Source organism: Typopeltis vanoorti, chromosome 1 (assembly GCF_054136105.1).
Source record: "Typopeltis vanoorti isolate ZY-2024b chromosome 1, IOZ_Tvanoo_1.0, whole genome shotgun sequence".
NCBI lineage: Eukaryota > Metazoa > Arthropoda > Arachnida > Uropygi > Thelyphonidae > Typopeltis > Typopeltis vanoorti.
The window spans coordinates 106,934,080-106,954,461 of NC_143549.1; the positions used below are offsets into that span (position 1 = coordinate 106,934,080).

At 35.2% G+C, this 20,382-nt stretch overlaps 1 protein-coding gene across 4 annotated transcripts in view; it reads left to right on the plus strand.

The window, feature by feature from the left end:
• The window catches only part of LOC150110292 (D-lactate dehydrogenase, mitochondrial-like), a 238,681-nt gene that overhangs the window by 201,332 nt on the left and 16,967 nt on the right, over window positions 1–20,382 (plus strand). For 3 of the 4 annotated variants that reach the window (XM_090398781.1, XM_090398799.1, XM_090398773.1), the window contains exon 11: window positions 17,695–17,806. In XM_090398781.1, coding sequence (XP_090254907.1) covers window positions 17,695–17,806 — 112 coding nt within the window. Of the gene's footprint in view, window positions 1–17,533; window positions 17,646–17,694; window positions 17,807–20,382 lie in introns of all 4 variants that reach the window. The other variant, XM_090398790.1, reaches the window with a different exon arrangement.

Sequence of the window (20,382 nt, forward strand, 5' to 3'; positions counted from 1 at the left end):
GTAATATATGAAGCCCACCCAAAAAAAAAAAAAAAAAAGTTGCAAACTAATAATACATTGGTACTGTGGGTGATCAAAATCACAGTATTCCTCCTACTTTTCAAAAATTTCTAATTTTTTATCATGTAGAATTACTGCCAAGCTATTAAGCAAGCAATACACTTTTATATCTACTGTGTGTATGTGGTGTATTGAAGCAAACAAAAATTGGTTGTTTAAACATACTTGTTCTATCTGAATGCCTTTTTGGCAGCTAGACATTAATTAGAACCAAAAACATGCATAATTTTAATATGATACTATATTACTACTATTACTACGCTAGTGTTATGTAATTAACAGGAAATCAGACTGTCAGTTATGATAGTGAGACTGGTGGCAAGATAGTGAACATGAATGGCAGTGAAAAAGTGATTCAAAACTTGAATAGCAGAGTTGGTGAAGATGAGGCAAGAGATGAAGCATATATGGAATGAAAAAAGAAGAACTGTAGATATGCATGAAAGAGTGGGGAAGAATGGAATAAAAGACGACCTTGTGGAAGAGCTAATAAATAATTCAAGTATGTTGCTATATGGAGATTCGATCATTCTCTGTATCTCCAGTGGTAGTTAAGATGCTGGAAAGTCTGGTGAGAGTTAAAATCCATAACTGGATGAGTACCAGAAGAATTATCTGTGATGAATTAAACTTGCCAAGAAATTACATTCTTGTTTAATCCCTTGTTTTATGAGATCTCAGTAAAAGTTGAAACTAGTCTGGGTAGTGATAATTAACATAATACATAGCAATATGCACATACAAAAGAGAAATGTGCTTATGGGATACTAAAGCAATTGATGTGAAGTCATCAGTCTCTATACACATAGCTAGTTGTGTAGATATTCATGTGCAAACTTTGTTTACACTTAAATATAGGATTAAACAAGAATATAATTTCTTGGCAAGTTTAATTTAATCTGTAACCAAGTTAAAAAAACTTTCTACATCCTTTGTGATGGTCAACATCAGTGCTAAAGGGTGAGGATGTGTTTTATGCAATTTATTTAACTACAACAACAGGGTGGCATTTTTATATTATTATCATTACACTCTCCATAGAGTCGACAGACTCATCATGGGAGGTTCATTCAGCTGACAACATATTTATCATATAGAATCTAAAATCCTTAACACTCCTTGCATTAACAACACATTCAGGTGATGCATTCCATTCACTGACAATTGTCCATGTAAAAAACCTACTCCTCACACCATCCCACCTCACACCATCCCACCTCACACCACAGTTTTACATAACTTCCAGGGATGACTTGTGGTTCTTCCCCCCTCTTACTTTCTAATGTTTTTATAATCCCCACTGGATTAATCTGATAAAATCCTCTCACCAACTTAAATGTGTCTATTATACACCTCTCTTCCTCCTATCCACCAAACTCTGCAATCCACACTTCTTCAACCTCTCTCTCTCTTCATAGTCAGCATTCCAAAGTCTCGATATTGTTTTAGTCACTTGCCTCTGGACTTCTCCGATGTCTCCAATTGACATTGAAAACCAGGTGACCAGATCTGAGCACGATAGTCCAAGTGTGGCCTGACTAGTGCCTTATACAGTGGCAAAACCACTTCCTTATCCCTACGAGTACTTCTTATCATAGCAGAATTACGATGTGCAGCCTTTGCAACACTAGCTATATGCCCTCTAAACTTCAGTATACTGTCAACCATCACTCCCAAATCTTTAATCTCATCCACTTCCTGCAGTACAGCACCATTGATATAGTACTCAGCCTTATATTACTGCACTCCAAAATGCAACACCTTGCACTTATCGATATTAAAACTACAACCCCACTCTTTTGTTCCAAGTAAAAAGTCTATTCAAATCTTCCTGAAGGGAATTAACATCACCAGTGCTACATATAATTCTTCCCAACTTTGAATCATCAACAAACAACTGAAGATCCCCAGTCAGTCCACATCATATATCATTTACCAACAAGTTAAACAACAGGGGCCCAAGAACAGAACCCTGAGGTATGCCACTGTTACTCTCCTTTTTTGAGACACTTCTTCATCATACACAACCTGCTAGTATCATTCAGAGAGAGCCAATCTCTGATATTTCTAACCAATATACTATCTATACCCATCACATATCATTTACAAACAAGTTAAACAGCAGGGGGCCCAAGAACAGAACCCTGGGGTATGCCACTGTTACCCTCCTTTTTTGAGACACTGCTTCATCATACACAAACTGCTAGTATTGTTCAGAGAAAGCCAATCTGTGATCTATCTAACCAATATACTATCTATACCCATCCTCTGTAGCTTATACACCAACTTATCATGTGGTAATCTATCAAACGCTTTTGCAAAGTCTAAGAATATCACTCTATATGATTCTCCCTTATCTAACACACTTGTCACCTTATCATAAAATGCAAGTAAATTACTAAAACCTACCCTTTACAAATCCATGCTGACCATCATAAAGAATGCTATGCACATCAACCCAATCCTGAATTCTATTCCCTACCAATCTCTCCAAAACCTTGACCACAACCACAGTTATGCAGACTGATCTATAGTTGGAGACTTCTGTCTTAGAACCATGCTTGTGGAATGGTACTATTTTGCCTTCTTATTTTGCCACTCCTTAGGAACCCTACCCATTGGAAGACTTTAATTAAATAACCAGGTCAAGGGCATAGCCAACTGTGGTACACATTCCTTAAGAATACGTGGTGATATGTCATCCATTCCCACAGCCTTATCACATCTAACCCAACACACCTGACACACCTCTATTTCTTTCATGTCCAATTCTCCTAATATTTGCCTCTCTTCTATATCTTGCATAGCATCATCTGCACCAGCAAGATAAAGTGCTCGTTGAATAATTCCACTATATCCTTTGCAACTGTTAGTCTGCTGCCATGACTATCCACTAATGTTAATCTGCCATAATTATTCTTTTTCTTGCTTGCCATATAGTGGAAAAATTCCCTTGAATTAACCTTGGCATGACCAGCCAATCTCCTCTCATACTGGATCTTTCCTTTCTTCACCATGCTTGTTACCTTTCTAGCCTGCACTTTATAATCTTCATGGATCTGATCACCACCAACTGTCTTGTACATCCTCCATAACATTTTCTTTTCCAACACCGCTTGCTTAATTTCACTGTTCATCCATTTCACTCCTGCTCTATTTACTAGCTTAACCCTTGGTATGCTGTCATACATTGATTTTGTCAGATACTGCCTTGTGAGTTTCCATGCATTGTCAACATCTTTTTCGCTTAGCTCATATGCTAACTGACTACAGAGCTTCCTATATTCACTTGCTTTATACTTCCACATGTATCCATCCATTTTTGGCAGTAACCTTTTCTTGTTTCATCACTTGCCAAACAAGTTCTTCATGATCACTCTCACCAATCAGTGGCAGTATCAACACTTCATTAACAATTTTGAATTTTTGATTTTGGTGATAACTTATGAAGTTATCACCAAATCCAAATCCTCTAGTTGCTTCAATCACATGCTGCTTAAGATACTTATCTCTCAGAAATTCCACAGACCTCACTTTCCTGGTTCCCATACACTGTCTACTCCTTCCATTCTATATTCCTGTAATTAAAGTCTCCCATCAGGATCACCTTCTTTTTACATGCCTGACTCATTTGCCTAAACATTTCACAATCAGTATTCTCTGCATTCCCTGGCCAAAGTGCTCACACAGTTGAAATAAACAGGTTAGTATATCTGACAGGATGGCATTGATTCCACACATAAAGAAATACATAAAGAAAATACATAAAGAAAATGTGTCATTACATCCCATATTGGATGGCATTGATTCCACACATACAAATTAGCTAAACATTTGGCCAAAGTGCTCACACAGTTGAAATAAACAGGTTAGTATATCTGACAGGATGCTGTAATGACACATTTTCTTTATGTATTTTTGGGAGTCCATTTATATGGGGGGGGGGTATAGAGTTATATGGCTTTAATTTGTTAGTAACTGATACAAGCCAGGAAGTGACCTTCTTAAGGTGCCTGTGGAGTTTTCTAATTTGTGAGTTCGTGGGATTGTATTCAATGTGGAGGTAAGTAGCTTGATCTAATAATAGAGCATTAAGCTTACCTCTGTAGTCCGTTTGGTTGAGTACTACAGTGACATTTCCTTTATCCGCTTTGGTGATTATTATTTCTTTGTTCTTCCTCATTTCCTACAGAGCTTTAAATTCCTTATTGGATATGTTAGTTTTTGGAAGTCTTGCTTTGGAGAGAACACAAGCTACATCCAGTCTGATATTGGCAATGTGGTTTGGAAATTCCAAACCACATCGCCAATAATATGTGGAGTATCTAAGAAGGGCAGACAGTTATTTGACTCCATTTCCATTGTGAAGTGGATTTTAGGAAGTTGGCATATTTATATGCATTAGTATCTAATGTGTTTGGATCATGTGACGAAATAGCAAAAACATTATCTACATAGCATAGTCAAAGCACTGGTTTCAGTGTGACTGTGTTGAGTGCTTGGTTCTTTAAGTGTTCTAATGTAGAAATTGGCCAAAGGGAGAAGTGGTGAACCCATGGCTATCCCATTTGTGTGTATATTTTTCCTTTCCATGTAAAATAACTAGCATGTACTCTAAATTTTAATAATTCAAATATCTATCTGTGGAAAATTTGAATTATTCAAATTTACAGTAGATGATACTTATTTGGGACTAGCAGACTATGCTTTGAGCATCCCTTCATACAGCATCAGATGGAAGAAAACAGAATTACTACAAAGACATCATTACAATGAAAGAAATTAATATAAACTGGGTTGTATATTGGCCGAAGGATTTTAATAATTGATACTAAGTAAAAAAAAAACAAGTTTTGCCAACTTAGCTGTTTGACTTCATCAGGGTGTATAAAAGAGATACAGAACAACTTAAACTGTTTGTGAAGGAATGAACCGAATACAATTGTATTTTTTACAAATACAGAAGAACTCTTACATTAAACTCATGGAGCATGTATGATGTCGACTGTTGTTATGCAGGAACGTTCTGTAATTAGTAGCAAAATTTAACTCTGGCACATGCTTAATGATCTTATGAGGGTCTTCCAAATATCAGCTAGAATTAAACCTTGATTTCTATTAAGGTTGCATTTAGAACGGATGACTGTTATAGCTTCTTTTATGTTTCGGGAATGGAAATCTTCTTCTAAACAGGGCATGGAGCTTTTGTCCCATTCGATGGTATGGTTTGTCCTTGAGAAATGAAGGGCTAACCCAGAGTTATATTTTCTGTTGTTGTTTACATCTCTGACCTGTTCTCTTTTTCTTATTTTCAAACTTCTTGAGGTCTGACCAATGTAATTTAATCCACATAAACAGGGGATGTTATAGACACTGGCGTATTTGAAGAAGGCATAACTGTCTTTCGGAGATATTAAAAAGATCTTAAAAATAGTCTTTAAAGGTTTAAAAGTCACTTGTATTTCATGTGGCTTGAGGAGTGTAGCAATCTTTTTAGAAACTGTACCAGCATAAGGAATGGCAATGGTGGATTTGTAGTGTGTTTCCTCAGATTGTTGTTGTTGGGGGTCACAGAAAAGTATCTTATGGATCAGTTATTTTGGATAACCATTATCCCATATATCAGGGTTTTTGATATATGGGATAATTCATCTTTGAGTTTTTTTTCTTCTGTTGTGATGCGAGTGGCCCTATTTTTGGGTATGTGTATGATGCTCAGTTTTTGAGAAATGTGGTGCAAACATGTGAAGTGCAAATATCAACCTGTGTTGGTTGGTTTGCGATAGACTGCAAGGCTGATATGTCCATCCATTTCTTTTTTTAATTAAGGTATCCAGGAATGACAACTGTTTGTCCTTCTCAAGTTCCAAACTGAACTTTATTTTGTGATGGAAGGAGTTAATCTTGGTTAGAAAATCAAAAAGATCGTTTCCTGTGTTTTTCCATACGATAAAGATGTCAACCACGTTACTCCACCGCACTATGGGTTTGGGGTCTAATTGAGACAGAATGTCATTTTCCAGTTTCTCCATAAAGAGATCTGCACAAGGTGGGGGGGAAAGAGGGCTGCCAGTTGCAAGGCCTGTTAATCGTTCATAAATCGTTCCATTCCATAAGAAAAAATTAGATTTTAGGCAATGATGGAAAAGAGAAGCAATATCCTGAGGGAAAAGGTTGCTCAAAATGCCGATTACTTCTTCTACTGGAACATTAGTAAATAAGGATATTACATTCAGACTTACAAGAATGTCTGTTTTGGAGATCGAGATGTTCTTCAATTTATCAGCGAAATGTGAATTTTTTACGTAGGTATCCGAATTACGGATGTGTGCCTTTAGGAGACTGGCGAGGTGTTTCGATAATAAGTATGTGGGAGAATTAATTCTATCCACTATAGGGCACAGAGGTATTCCATTTTTGTGCACTTTAGAGCCATATAGTCGTGCTGTTAGTGGATATAACGACTCTAATCTTCGTTTTAAGTCTATTGGCCAGCTGTCCATATTATGTAACAAGTTGTTTGTTTCATTGTGATTTTTTCCTGTGGGGGTCTGAATCTAATGCACGATAGGTAGATGTGTCAGAGAGTAAGTCTGTGATCTTTTTCATATAATCTCTGGTGTTTAAGACAACTGTAGAGTTACCTTTATCTGCTTTTAAGATGATAATTTCCCTATTTTTCTTCAAACTAAACATAGCTCTTTTTTCTAAAGGCACGATATTTTGATTTGGAGCTCTTGAAGATGAGAGAATGATGGCACTTTTCATTCTGAGATCATTTGCTATTAGATCTGGTAATGACGACACTGCCTTTTCTATGTTATATATGATGTCCACTTTAGGAATGTGCTCTGGAGCAATAGCAAATTGAACCCTTTCTTTAGTATATTAACTTCCAGTTTAGATAAAATGTGGTCAGAGACGTTAAAGATTACTTTGTTATCTGGCAGATTAGGTCTTGACTTATAACTGTTTTCATAAAGAGCGTTGAATTTTTCAATTTGACTTTTTTTGCTGATAGAAAAGGCCTTGTTAAAACTTTATCATTTTTGTCTAAAAGTGAACCATAGGTTATGGTCTATGTTGTTAGAGATGTCTTTGTATATTTGATAGCATGTCATATCTACTTTGCTTAATTCAAATCTAACATGTTGTATTCTCTCACATAAAAGCGCCAAGGATGTTTTGAAATATATTTGTTTAGCCCTTCTTGAGTGGAACTCTTCTTTCATAATTAGAAACTTTCCCAATCCGAGGAAACACGTTACAAATCCACCATTTGCCATTCCTTATGCTGGTACAGTTTCTAAAAAGATTGCTACACTCCTCAAGCCACATGAAATAAGAGTGACTTTTAAACCTTTAAAGACTATCCGCCACTTTTTAAGATCTCCGAAAGACAATTATGCCTTCTTCAAATACGGCAGTGTCTATAACATTCCCTGTTCGTATGGATTAAATTACCATATATGTTGGCATATAAGACAAGGCCTAAATTTTAGGCTATTTTTAGTTTTAAGCATATGTTGGTTGTACAAGACAACCCCCCCCCCCAATTTCTTCTTTCTTGTATTAATGCAACATTAGGTATTGTTGTTATATTCGTTATTTTTATATCTGTGCATATCCGTTATTTTTTTGCATAGCATAGATTTAGTATTTACACGAATTATCCTAATTAAAAGTGATTAGCCCCAATTTTAATTAATTATTCATTTTGCATTTTTTTTTAAATTTTCGGATTATTAAAATTGTTATAATTTAAAATCAAGGAACCAGCAACAAAACGAAGAATGTATGAAGCGCGATTTAAAATAAGGGTTATTGAAATGGAAATTTCAATAATGGGGATCACCTGATGGCTGCAACTGGAAAATCACGTTGCAGAATGGTTATCTTGTTACAAGAAATATTATTAGAGCATATTCACTAAAATGGTCAAGATTGAATCCGGATGAAAGTATAGAATTTCAAGCTACTTCAGGATGGTGTAATCGTTTTATGAACAGAAAAAATCTGGTAATATGACAAAAAACGAAAATTGCTCAAAAACTACCAGCAGATTTTGACCACAAACTTACCAGTTTCCATAAATTTATTATTCAGTTGAGACAAGAACATAAATTTCTATTTTCAAATATTTGAAATATGAGTTTTGATATGATAAGCAATAAAATAGTGGAGTCTAAAGGTAGTAAGAGTGTGCCAGTTCGAAGTACAGGTCATGAAAAAAACATGGTTTACAGTTGTGTTGTCATGTTTGGCTGATGGAATCAAGTTAAAACCAATGATCATCTTCAAACATAAAACTAAACCTAATATAAAATTTCCTTCTGGTGTGTTTGTATATTTTCACGAAAATGGTGTGAAATTATGGATAAATAATGTGTGGAACATGCAACCAGGCGGTAGAATGAAGAAACGCAGTTTATTAGTATGGAATGTATTTCGTAGTCATTTAACTAAGAATATTAAAAGTCTTTTAGAAAAAAAAATAACACAAAAATTGCTGTTATACCAGGTGGTTTCACTTCTATATTGCAACCACTAGACGCTGCTTGAACAAACCATTTAAAGATCACATGCGAGAAGAGTGGAATAATTGGATGGTGACTAGTGAAAAATCATTTACAAACAGTGGATCTTTGCGCGCAGCATTGCTCGATATGTTGTACAATTTTGTAATCAAAACATGGAATAAAGTAAAAGTAGAGACTATAATAAAATCATTTAAAAAGTGTGGTATCGCTAATCTTATGGATAGTGTGGAAGATGATCTGTTGTGGGACACTGATGACGATGAAAACGAAATTGATTCACCAGATTCGAACTGGAATCCATATGACGATCATTTAAACAATGAATCTGAAGAACTATTTTCAACAGATGAAGAAAATTAACATCAAAATTGAAGTTAATAATTATTATTTGTTTTTTAAGACTTATATCTGTTTTAATATTTTAATTAAATTTATGTAACAAAAAATTAATCTGATTTGTTTATAAACACTGCCTATTTTCTTATATAATGATTTATTGTAACTACCTAAATGACCCATGATTTCGAGGGGCTTTCTGTAGTATTTGAGAGTCGTCTTATACGCCGACATATACGGTACATTGGTCAGACCTCAAGAAGTTTGGAAATAAGAAAAAGAGAACATGTCGAAGATGTAAACAACAACAGAGAAGACAACTCTGGGTTAGCCCTTCATTTCTCGAGGACAAACCATACCATAGCCCTATTTAGAAGATTTCCGTTCCCAAAACATAAAAGAAGCTATAGCAGTCATCCGTTCTAAATGCAGCCGCAATAGAAATCAAGGTTTAATTCTAGCTGATATTTGGAAGACTCTCATGAGATCATTAAGCACGCCAGAGTTAAATTTTGCTGCTAATTACAAAATGTTCCTTCATAACAACAGTTGACATCATACATGCTCCATGCATTTAATGTAAGCGTTCTTATGTATTTGTAAAAAATACAATTGTATTCAGTTCATTCCTTCACGAACAGTTTGAGTTGTTTTGTATCTCTTTTATACATTTTGCCGAAGCCAGACAGCTAAGTTAGTGAAACTTGTTGCTGTTTTTTACTTAGTATCAATTATTAAAATCCTTCGGCCAATATACAACCAATTTATGTTAATTTCTTGCATTCATTAGATGGTCGAAAATAATATAGAATTGATCATTACAAGTCAGAAAGGCTGTTTGGAGGATGAGCAGCTTTAAAACAGTCTTTAAACCTCAACTTAACTGTATTAAGTAGTAGTGGAGAGGATGAGATGTACTTAGCGAAGTAGAGTAGTGTGCCCTCCCATGATGAGTCCTTAGACTTCCTGGAGGTGTCACATAATAATAATAATAATATATCAGTTTACCTAAAATTGGGAGACAGTGTTTTAAGATCAGATTAATACGTAACCTGTCTTTATCTAGCAATAGATTCACCATAGTTCTTTGTCTCATCCATTACAATTTTAAAGTTTTCTGACAATTAAGTAATTGTTGCTGTATACTATGACAAACTATCTGAAAATTTTGCTGGATGTAAAACTAGCAACATATCAGCAATTAAGTAAATATGTTATTTATTTTCTTATTATCATTTAGCGTTGTGAATTAAAACTATTATAAAATAAAAAAAAATAAATTAACATAAACTACCAACACATAAGCCTTTCTACTCAATTTATTTATTCCGTTTGTTTATTTAATCTGTTCTATGTTTTAGTATTATTTAGATTATTATTGCATAACATGACTCCTCCAAGGATTCATTGTAGAAGGATACTGTATACAACACCTACCATCTAAACTATTTAATCCTCCATGTCTACACTATACTGTCTGCTGTCCCCCTGGTAGTATTTTGTTAATTGCATGTTTCTCTGGCCGATTTGTCTCTGTGTGGGATGAAGATCCTGTTTATATACACTGCTATCCAAAAATTAAGGACAAACTACATTTTTACCTGTATATGTTTGCCTGGTTGGCCGAGTGGTTAATGTATCTGCTTTCCAGCCAAAAGGCTATGGGTTCAAATCCTACTCTGGGCATGGATCTTTGTGATTGCCTTTGAAAATACTAGTGGTGGTGGGCAGTAGATGGCATTGGTGTAAATGATGATGATAGTTGTGGTTCATTGTAGTTGGTGGATTGAGTGGTGGAGACGGAGAGTTGTAGAGTAAGTGCCCTCCCTCGATGAGTCTTCGGACTCCCTGGATGTCTCACATAATAATAATAATATGAAAAAATTTTCATAACCACAGCGAAATGTGAACATAAATTTATTGCTAGCATGCTAATAAATTATATTACACAAAATGTGTGTTATAAATTTTGCACAAATTAATTAAATTGCAATGTTTTTGGCAAAAGTTACAAATTTCCTGAGGATGTAGTTAAATAATTAATGTATATTGCTTACAGCAAACTATGCAGAGAGAGAGAGAGAGATTTCAGATGGAATATGTCCATCCTGAACTCCTGAACTGTGATACAGCTCTCACAACATGATATCTTGATACAGCTCTCACAACATGATACGATATATCACAACATCGTATCATGTTGTGAGAGCTGTATCAAGAACTGCTGACTCACTTCGTGCTTAGCATGAAGTGGGTCAGCAGTTCTTGAGGCAAATTGCTCACTCCTCCTTCAGAGCAAGGATAAGGCCTTGTTAGTTTTCTGGAGGGAAATTTCGATTAGCAATGCATCTCCCTATTCATCATCATCACGAACCATGGGCTCACTGCGTTGATGTCTGATGCCTGTTTCACTATCTTCTTCCACCTTTCTTTGTCCAGTGCACAGTATCACAGTGTTTGTACACCCATTCCACACCAGTCTTTTATATCGTCTATCCATTCTCTGTATGGTCTACCTCTTCTGTTTAAACCATCCAAAATACCAAACATAAATGTCTTTATCTTCCGGTCCTCGCTCATTCTACAGATGTGTCCAAATAATTGCAGTTTCCATTTTATAATCTTCTGCATTAGATTCTGTTTTGGTTGTATCTTCTGATAGAGCTCTTCATTGGTGATTTTCTCTCACAGAACTTGTTACAGGAAGATTCTTAGAATCTTCCTGTAACAAGTTCTTTCAAATGCCAAAATTATTTTTCTTGATTCCTTATTTATTACCCACGTTTCAGATCCGTACAGTACACCGCTGAAGATGAATGTTTCCAGTACTCTTAGTTTTGTTTGCAGGCTGATCACTTTACTTTTCCAGATGTTATCCATGGCCTTCAGATTTGTTCTTCCCTTTGCAATCCTGATCTTTATTTCTTTTTTACAGTCCAAGTCATATGTCAGTTTACTTCCCAAATATGTGAATTGTTCTACATTTTCTATATCAGTTCCATCCACTTGTATCTTTTGTTTCATGTTCTTCTCACCAAATACCATTGTCTTTGTTTTTTCCAAGTTCATAACAAGTCCAAATCTCTTCCCTTCCTCATTTAACAGTTTCAGTGTTTTTTGTAGTTCTCTTTGGTCTTCTTCAATAATAACAATGTCATCTGCAAATCTTAGATTGTTAATTCTCATTCCATGTACAGATATTCCTTTGGCATCTTCCTTCAATTTGTCCATTGCCCTTTCTAAACTTGTGATGAAAATGCTTGGTGATATTGGGTCTCCCTGTCTAGTACCTCTGCTTGTTTTAAACCATTTCCCCAAATCATTACCTATTCTAACTGCTGCAAGTGCATTCTGATAAACATCTTTTAATATAGCTATTAGTTTTTTATCAATTCCATAGGATTCCAGAACTGCTAATGTCACTTTCTGGTCAATACTGTCATATGCTTTCTGAAAATCAACAAAGCAAGTATATATGTTTTTGTTTTTTCTCCTAGCTTTCTCTGCTATTAACCTCATTGTCAAAATCTGTTGAATTGCAGTTCTATCCTTCCTAAATCCTGCTTGCTTGTCTGCAAGGTATGCTTCCAACTGTGTTCTCAATCTTTCTGTCAATATGATCATCATCACTTTACCAAGGTGACTTATCAAGGCAATTGTTCTATAATTTTTACATTGTAGCCTATTTCCTTTCTTGTATAATGTTACTAATATTGATTTCACCCACTCCTCTGGCATTTTCCCTTCTTTCCATACCATATTACATAGTTGGTGCATTTCTGTAACCATACTTTCACCACCATATTTAATCATTTCTCCAGTAATGTTATCGTTACCAGGACTCTTGTTGTGTTTTAGCCGTCCTATTGCTTTTTCTACCTCTCCTCTTAAAATGTCCATATCATGCTCATTACCTGGTGGTGATATCTGCTTCAATTCTTCAGTCAGTTTCCCAATGCTATCTGAATCTAGTTTTTCTTCATATAACTCACTACAGTATCTTGTCCACCGCTGTACAATTTTTTTTTTATTCATCAATACTTTGCCTTTTTCATCTTTAATTGTGGTCTGTTTTGGTTGCCACTTTCTATTAATGGTTCTGATCATTTTGTATACCTCCCTTGTTTTATGCTCTCCATAGTATTGTTCTATATTGTTGCATTGGGCTTCTAACCATTTAATCTTATCCATTCTGACTGCTTTTTTCACCTCATTACACTTTCTTCTATATTGCTCTTCTATTTGTTCTGATGTATCCCTTCTTATCTTCAACATTCTTTTCTCCTGTACTACTAACTTCAGTGTTTCTTCAACTGCATCTTCTATCGCCTTCATTACTCTTTTCAAAAACTTAAATTCAAGTTTTTTTCTTTCTCCACACTTTTAAGTTTCTCTTCTAACACTGTTCTGTACCTTCTTCCTATTTCTGCTTCAGTTATTCATGCTGTATCTCTTCTATTCTGATGTTGGGGTTTATATTTCTTTTTTAATTTCAACTTGATGTTTGCAATCACTAAACTATGGTCCGAGTCTATATCCGCTCCTTGAAAAGTTGACATTGCTGTACTGATGTTATCTGTCTTCTTTTAATCATAATCATATCACTCATGTTTTTGGTTTTCCCATCATTTGATCGCCACATCCATTTTCTACACTCCTTTTGCTGGAATCTTGTGTTACAGATCATCATCTCGTGGTCCACAGCAAATTCTAACAATTTTTCACCTCGTTCATTTCTTTCTCCGAAACCATATTTTCCCATGACTCTTTCCCAACCATCATTATCTATTCCAACTTTGGCATTCCAATCTCCTTCAATAATTAGCTCATCTTGCTTTGGTATTGTTTCTATTGTCTCTGTCAGTAGGTCTTGTAGATGTCCTTCCGCGATGAGTCTTCGGACTCCTTGGAGGTGTCACGAATAATAATAATAATAATAAAGTCAATATCCTCATCTGTGCTGTCAGATGTGGGTGCATATATCTGGACTATTGATATGTTGAATGGCTTTGCCTGGAATCTTGCTACTATGATTCATTCATTAACTGGTTTGTAGCCTAACGGCGTCTCTTGAGCTCTTTTGCTAAGAAGGAAGCCAACTCCTGCTTCGTGCATGGTGTCATGTCCTGACCATATTACTTCGCATCCATTGATCTCTCCAGATGATGTCCATCTCATCTCTGCCAATCCTAGTATATCCCACCCATATCTTTTCATTTCCTCACGAAGTAGTTCTAATTTTCCTGACATCCAGAGTGTCCGCACATTCCATTCCTACTGATAACAGTTCTGTTATTTTCAGTTTCTGTTTCCTTTTGGTATCCCACTTTTCGATCCAACCCCGATTGCTCAATTGGTATCGCAGGCCTTGTTTATCTGGGCAACGCCCGAGCCGGCATGTTGTAGCTGTTGATTGTATAGGCATCAGATAACAATCATGTTTTTTCTATCTCCCTATTACTTCCCAACATGTTCTATGGGGTTGAGATCTGGAGAGCATGCTGGCCACTCAATTTGATTAATATCCTCAGTTTCCAGAAGTATCTCCGCTGCTCATGTATGATTCAGTGTGGCATTGTCATCCATAAAAATGAATTCATTCCCTACAGCACCACGGAAGAATCAAACATGACATGGAAGAAATTTGTTGCAATATTATTCGTCCGTTATAGTCCCTTTTTTCCAGCACTTGTGGCTTGGTGCATCCATTAAGCATAATGCCTCTCTATACTATGAACCCCGCACCACCATATCTGTCCTGTTCAAGAACATTCTCATGATGGTAAACAGTACCACTTTCATGCCAGATCAAGTGTCATCTAGAATTGGAGGAAAGACTAAAACAACTCTCATTTGCAAAGAGGACATTTGTCCATTGGTGTTTCGTCCAATTTTTATGGATACAACACCACTGAAAACATGTTATACTATGAATGGTGGATAAAGAGATGCAGACTACAGTCCTTTGGACATATATGCCTACTTGTCACAGACATCTTGCCACAGTTTGTTGAGATATCTGCATACCTGTGCTTGAATGGAGCCGACTTGCAAGCTAACCTACCATTGCACTTTGATTACATTTTGCTGTTATAACCAAAAAAATCTGTCTTAGCAAATGCCTGGAGCACATTTCATTGGTTTGATATGCTGTTCAGAGTATCAAACCTGAATACAATGCTATGTGAGATATCAAACTCTCTGGTAAAAAAACATTAGTAATTCTGTGACCTTCTTCAAGATTTCCACTAATTTTTCCCCATGTGAAATCATCTGTGATATCTTTGACACATTACAAGACATTCCAAGTTCGCAACTTTATTCCTTTAAGAAAAAGAGTTGCCTTCAAACAAACAGTTCACTTAGCATAGCCTTTTGTTTTTTATCGTGTTGAGTGCTACTATTTGCATGCAATTTGAAATTTTGAATGTACCCCTTTCTATTTGAAATAGTCAGTTATACAAATTGCCTCAAACTGATTAATCTGAATTTTGTGGTCGTAATCTTAAGAAATAGTGTTTGTCCCTTAGGTTTTGGAAACCAGTGTGTGTGTGTACAGGGGGGGGGGGGTGGACAAAATAATGTGAACATCTGGGAAATAAATGGTATGTCTTTTTTAATAAGGTGTGCGACCACCAGCTGTATTTTAATACAGCTGCCAATTATCTTGGAATACATTCATACAACTTTTTAATAGTCTCCAGTTGAGTGTTGTACCATTCGTCAATCAGAATATCTGCCAATTGCTTGAGAGATGTTAGAGTAGGGAATGTACTTTTCACTCTGCTCTCCAAAATTGCTCACAGGGTTTCGATGATATTCAAGTTAGGTAATTGAGCTTGCCAGGGCAGATTTTGAAGTTCTTCTCAGTGCTCCTAAAACCAAGACTGAACTGTTTTGGTTGTTTGTATGGGTGCATTATGATCTTGAAAAATGGCATCATTATTGGGAAACAACATTTGGACCATAGGATGCAACCGATGAGCCAGAAGTCCATGTACCTGTTGACAGTAACTTGACAATTTAGGGTTATGTTGGGGCAAGGCAAATACCAAGATATGGTCACCCAAATCATCACAGATCCACTCCATGTTTAACAGTTGGAACTAGACAGTCTAAATTGTACACTTCCTTTGGGTTCTCCATTCATAAACCCAGCCTGTTGTTGGGAATAAAGTAAATACTGACTCATCAGACCATATCATTCATTTCCAGTCATCAGTTGTCCAGGTTTTATGTTCATGACACCGTATTTTTTTTTTTTTTTATTGATTAACGGTTTAGCAATCGCAGATCGTCCATGGATCATGTTAGAAGTTTAATGGAATATTTACAACACTAAGAAAGGATTAAAAACTAATTTTAAAGCTTCCAATATTTCATCTCAGTCACCAAGACATCATCATTGATTACAGATAACTCTTGTAATACACACACACACACACAAACACACACACACACACACACACACACAAACACACACACAAAGACAACACAATGCTAAGTGAAACACATGGATGACTCTAAAGTCCTATCTAGGTGGTGTTACAAGAGTTATTTGTAATTCCTGAAGATGTCTCAGTGTAATATTCCATTAAAACTCCAACATGATGTCCTCCCAGCACTTAAAGCCTTAACACGTGGATCGTCCATGGTTATTGCCTTTATGAAGTTTTTTTTTTACTCTTTTTGTGATAATAGGGTCTTCAAGGTGAACAGTTCAGCTGTCACTTTTACTGCAGTAGGTCTGTATTGTTTGGACATAATCCTTAGTTTCCAATGGTCCTGCCTTCAATTTCGGTTTTCAGCTACTATTCTTCTTCACCGATGAAGTTTTTCCATGCTTTGTGTATGTAGTCATGGAGACTGTTGCTCTTACTACTGAACAGGCTCCCACAATTTGTCCTCTTTGGATGTCTGACAAGTGACCCATTTCACTGACAGCTTGGACTAACTACTGCTGAAGACAACTTGGACTACACTGACATACAACCTACAGAACACAAACAAAGAAAAAACAAACAAACAATATTCGTATTGTTTATTTTTTTTGCAGTGTAAACTATTACAATAACGACATCACTGTCGATATGGATAAAATACATCAGTATCCATCATATATTTCAATGTAATTTCAAAGGTATTATAATTTTAATATACACTTCGCATCCATGGTAACCTTCACGTCATGGTCGGTTGGGTGGTTAACCCCTATAACAAATGGTGTTCACATTGTTTTATCCATGCCACATCTTCCTAATAATGTATTCTACTTAGCGAGTATTCTAGCAATGAAATGTTTTATATATTAGTTAGTTAAAATTGAACTGTCTCCAGAATTAATAAAAGAAATTGGTAATACACACTTGTATATACACACAACATGCGTTACCAACTTGTTTTATTAATTGTAGAGGCAGTTCAATTTTAACTAATATTTGAAAAATTTTATTTCTTCATATAAACCTCCCTGGTCAAAGATTTTTCCATAAATCTATGAATAGGATAATCTCTGGCATTCCGCCAGAGATTATTTATGTCTGTGTATAAATAATATGGTTTCTCTATTTCTTTAGTTTCTTATTATTTTATTTTAGGAACTGTTTTAGGCCATGTGGGTGATGGCAATTTTCACACACAACTTCTTTTCAATCCATGTGAATCCAAAGAGTATGAAGAAGCTTACAAAATTCAGCATAGGATATCAGTGTATGTCTTTTTTAATTATATTTTTATTATGAGTTCCCATTTCTTTCAGGTCCTGTACTAGGACATGTTGGAGATGGAAACTTTCACACATTGCTTCTCTTTCAACCTAAAAATGAAGATGAATATCATACTGCTAAATCATTATCTATCAGAATGGCTGAGTATGTCTTTACTTTTTCTTATCTTGTACTATTGCTCTGTTTACTTTGAAATGCATAAGTTAAAGCTTCTCTGTAACTTACTATAAACCTACTGATTGTTTTATTTGGCATATACTGATGATATTCATTCATTTATTTCCTCTTCAACTCATTTATGTAGTTTTTCATATGTGTAATTAGTACTAGTTCAGTTATACATTAAAATGCATGCATACTTTTAGCTGTTCTTTTCAGCATTCTATTGCAGTTTTCATATTTATCACCATCTTAATCAAAATTGTTTATAGTGTTACAAGACCCACTGCAGGAGACTATATCATTATGTCTAACAAACTGCTCCTTAAACTCATCTACTGTCCCTGCATTCACCATACCTTCCCAATCAGTTGGGTTCAAGGCCATCTGGTGAAAAGACATGCTGTTAGAAAACTCCTGAAAGATCTGTGATTTTTGTTGACTTATTGAGTATTTTCTTAGATTTAATGGTGTATTTTTAGTATATTACAGTGGTATCTTGCTAATCCGAACCTCTTTAGTCCCAACCCTCCAGTAATCCGAACTGCAGATTGAAAGAAAAAAATTTTTATTTATGACGTATTATTATTTTGTTTACTATTTTTTTTAATAATTATTATTTTAACTATTATTATTTATTTTATTATTATTACAGTACAGTATAACTACAGTGATACACAAAAAGAGGAAATTCAAAATGTGCATAATTTGGTTAAAAATATAAATCCAGATATTGAAATTTCTCAAACAGATATTATGGAATGGATTAAAGGTAGAACCGAAAGTGAAATCGAAATGAAATCAGATGCTGAAATTATAAATATCACGCTACAGAATGAATTAGATGATGATAAAGAACTTGAAGAAAAAAAAGTAAAATGTGAAGGGCAGCTGACAGTTTTATTATGTGTATAGAATGGGCTAAGCAGAATGATACGCCATTCCACAAAATTTTATTGCTAATGCAGCTCTAAGAAGAAGCATTCGAAAAAGTTTAACTTCCAAGAAGCCAAAGAAAATCAGTGACTTTTTTACAAAGAAATCAAAAAACTTTTTTTGTGATATTTTGTGAAACTTTTTTTGTGTTGTGTACCAGAAAGTGATTTTTTATGCAAATTAATTTATGTACTGAACTATGCAATTTTATTAAATAAGAATCCTCAACAATACAGATACATACAAACTAAATGTTTTACTAAAATAAACTTGTGTTCCTGTATTAATTTTTATTTTTTACATTACAGTACAGTAGCTTTTTTTCTATCAGTTACTTCATTTATTTATAGAATTAAATTGATGTACCATTAGAATCTGATTATTTTTGTCTTAAATGCTAGTTATTTGTTGTCTCTTGGGTGAAAATTCATTAATCCGAACGAGCACGGTTTTTATTAGTTCGGATTAGCGAGATACCACTGTATTGTATCCTTTTTAGTGAAATTATTGTACTACAGCATTTTATAACATAATTGCAGAAATATTATTCCTATCCTTCTCATCGGTCTAGGACGGGTTGAGTCCCCTCCTAATGAGGGGTTACTGACGTATTAATGCAGCTGGTTCGCCACTCCTTTGTTGCATCCCTTAAGGGCGATATTCGTAACTGTAATCTGTGTGTGTGTGTGATCACTGGGCCGGTTTGCCTGCTTGTGGGATGACCCTCCCCCAGTTTATCTGGGGGGAAGACCCTGCTGTCCACGCCCAAGACTGCAGAAATATTATTAATTTTTATTACTCTTAAGAATGGTGCCGAAAACTCGTCATAACAGGGCAGTGGCTAAAGCTCAACTTGTTACTACTGAGGAGAGTACTTGTCCTGATGAACAAAAGTGCTGCTGCAGTGATGATGATAATTTATCTGGGGATAAGCTGACATTAGAAATATCTCGATTAAAAGAAATTATTAGAAAATTGACCAGAGAATTAGAAAAAAGTGGAAAAACATTTAACTAAATTTAGAACAGATAAGAAAAAGGATCAAAATAAGACCAGGCAGGAAAGCAGTGAACTTGGTTATCATAATATTAATAACAACAAGATTAGTCACTTAAAATCTAAGAAAAAAGAGGTGATATGACATGGTATGGTATGGCGATTCAATCTTAAATGCGCTTACCAAGGGAGTCACCACTTCTAGTTTCTTGGGGCAAAAATTAAAGATATGACAAACATAATTGAAAAACAAAAAAAAAAGAAAAGTAAAAGAGATGATAGTTCTGGTAGATACTAATAATTTAAATAGCAACAAATATATTATGAGAGAAGATATGAAAGGTCTGTTGGAAAAAGCGAGAAGGAAATGTGAGAGAGTAAAAACTATAGGTTTGGTACCCAGATATGATAGTACTGAGTTAAGAAGGAGGGAAATGATAGCAAATGATTTCATGCATAGGAGTGTAGAAGAAATGGATGTGAGTTTTTAGATGTGTCGAGTGAATTTGATGGCAGAAAAGACTTGTATAAGAGGGATGGCCTGCACTTGAAATCATTTTACATCAGGAGCCTGGAAAAAAATTACTTCTTGGTATGAGACCCAATGCAGAGAGTTAGGGAAACTAAAT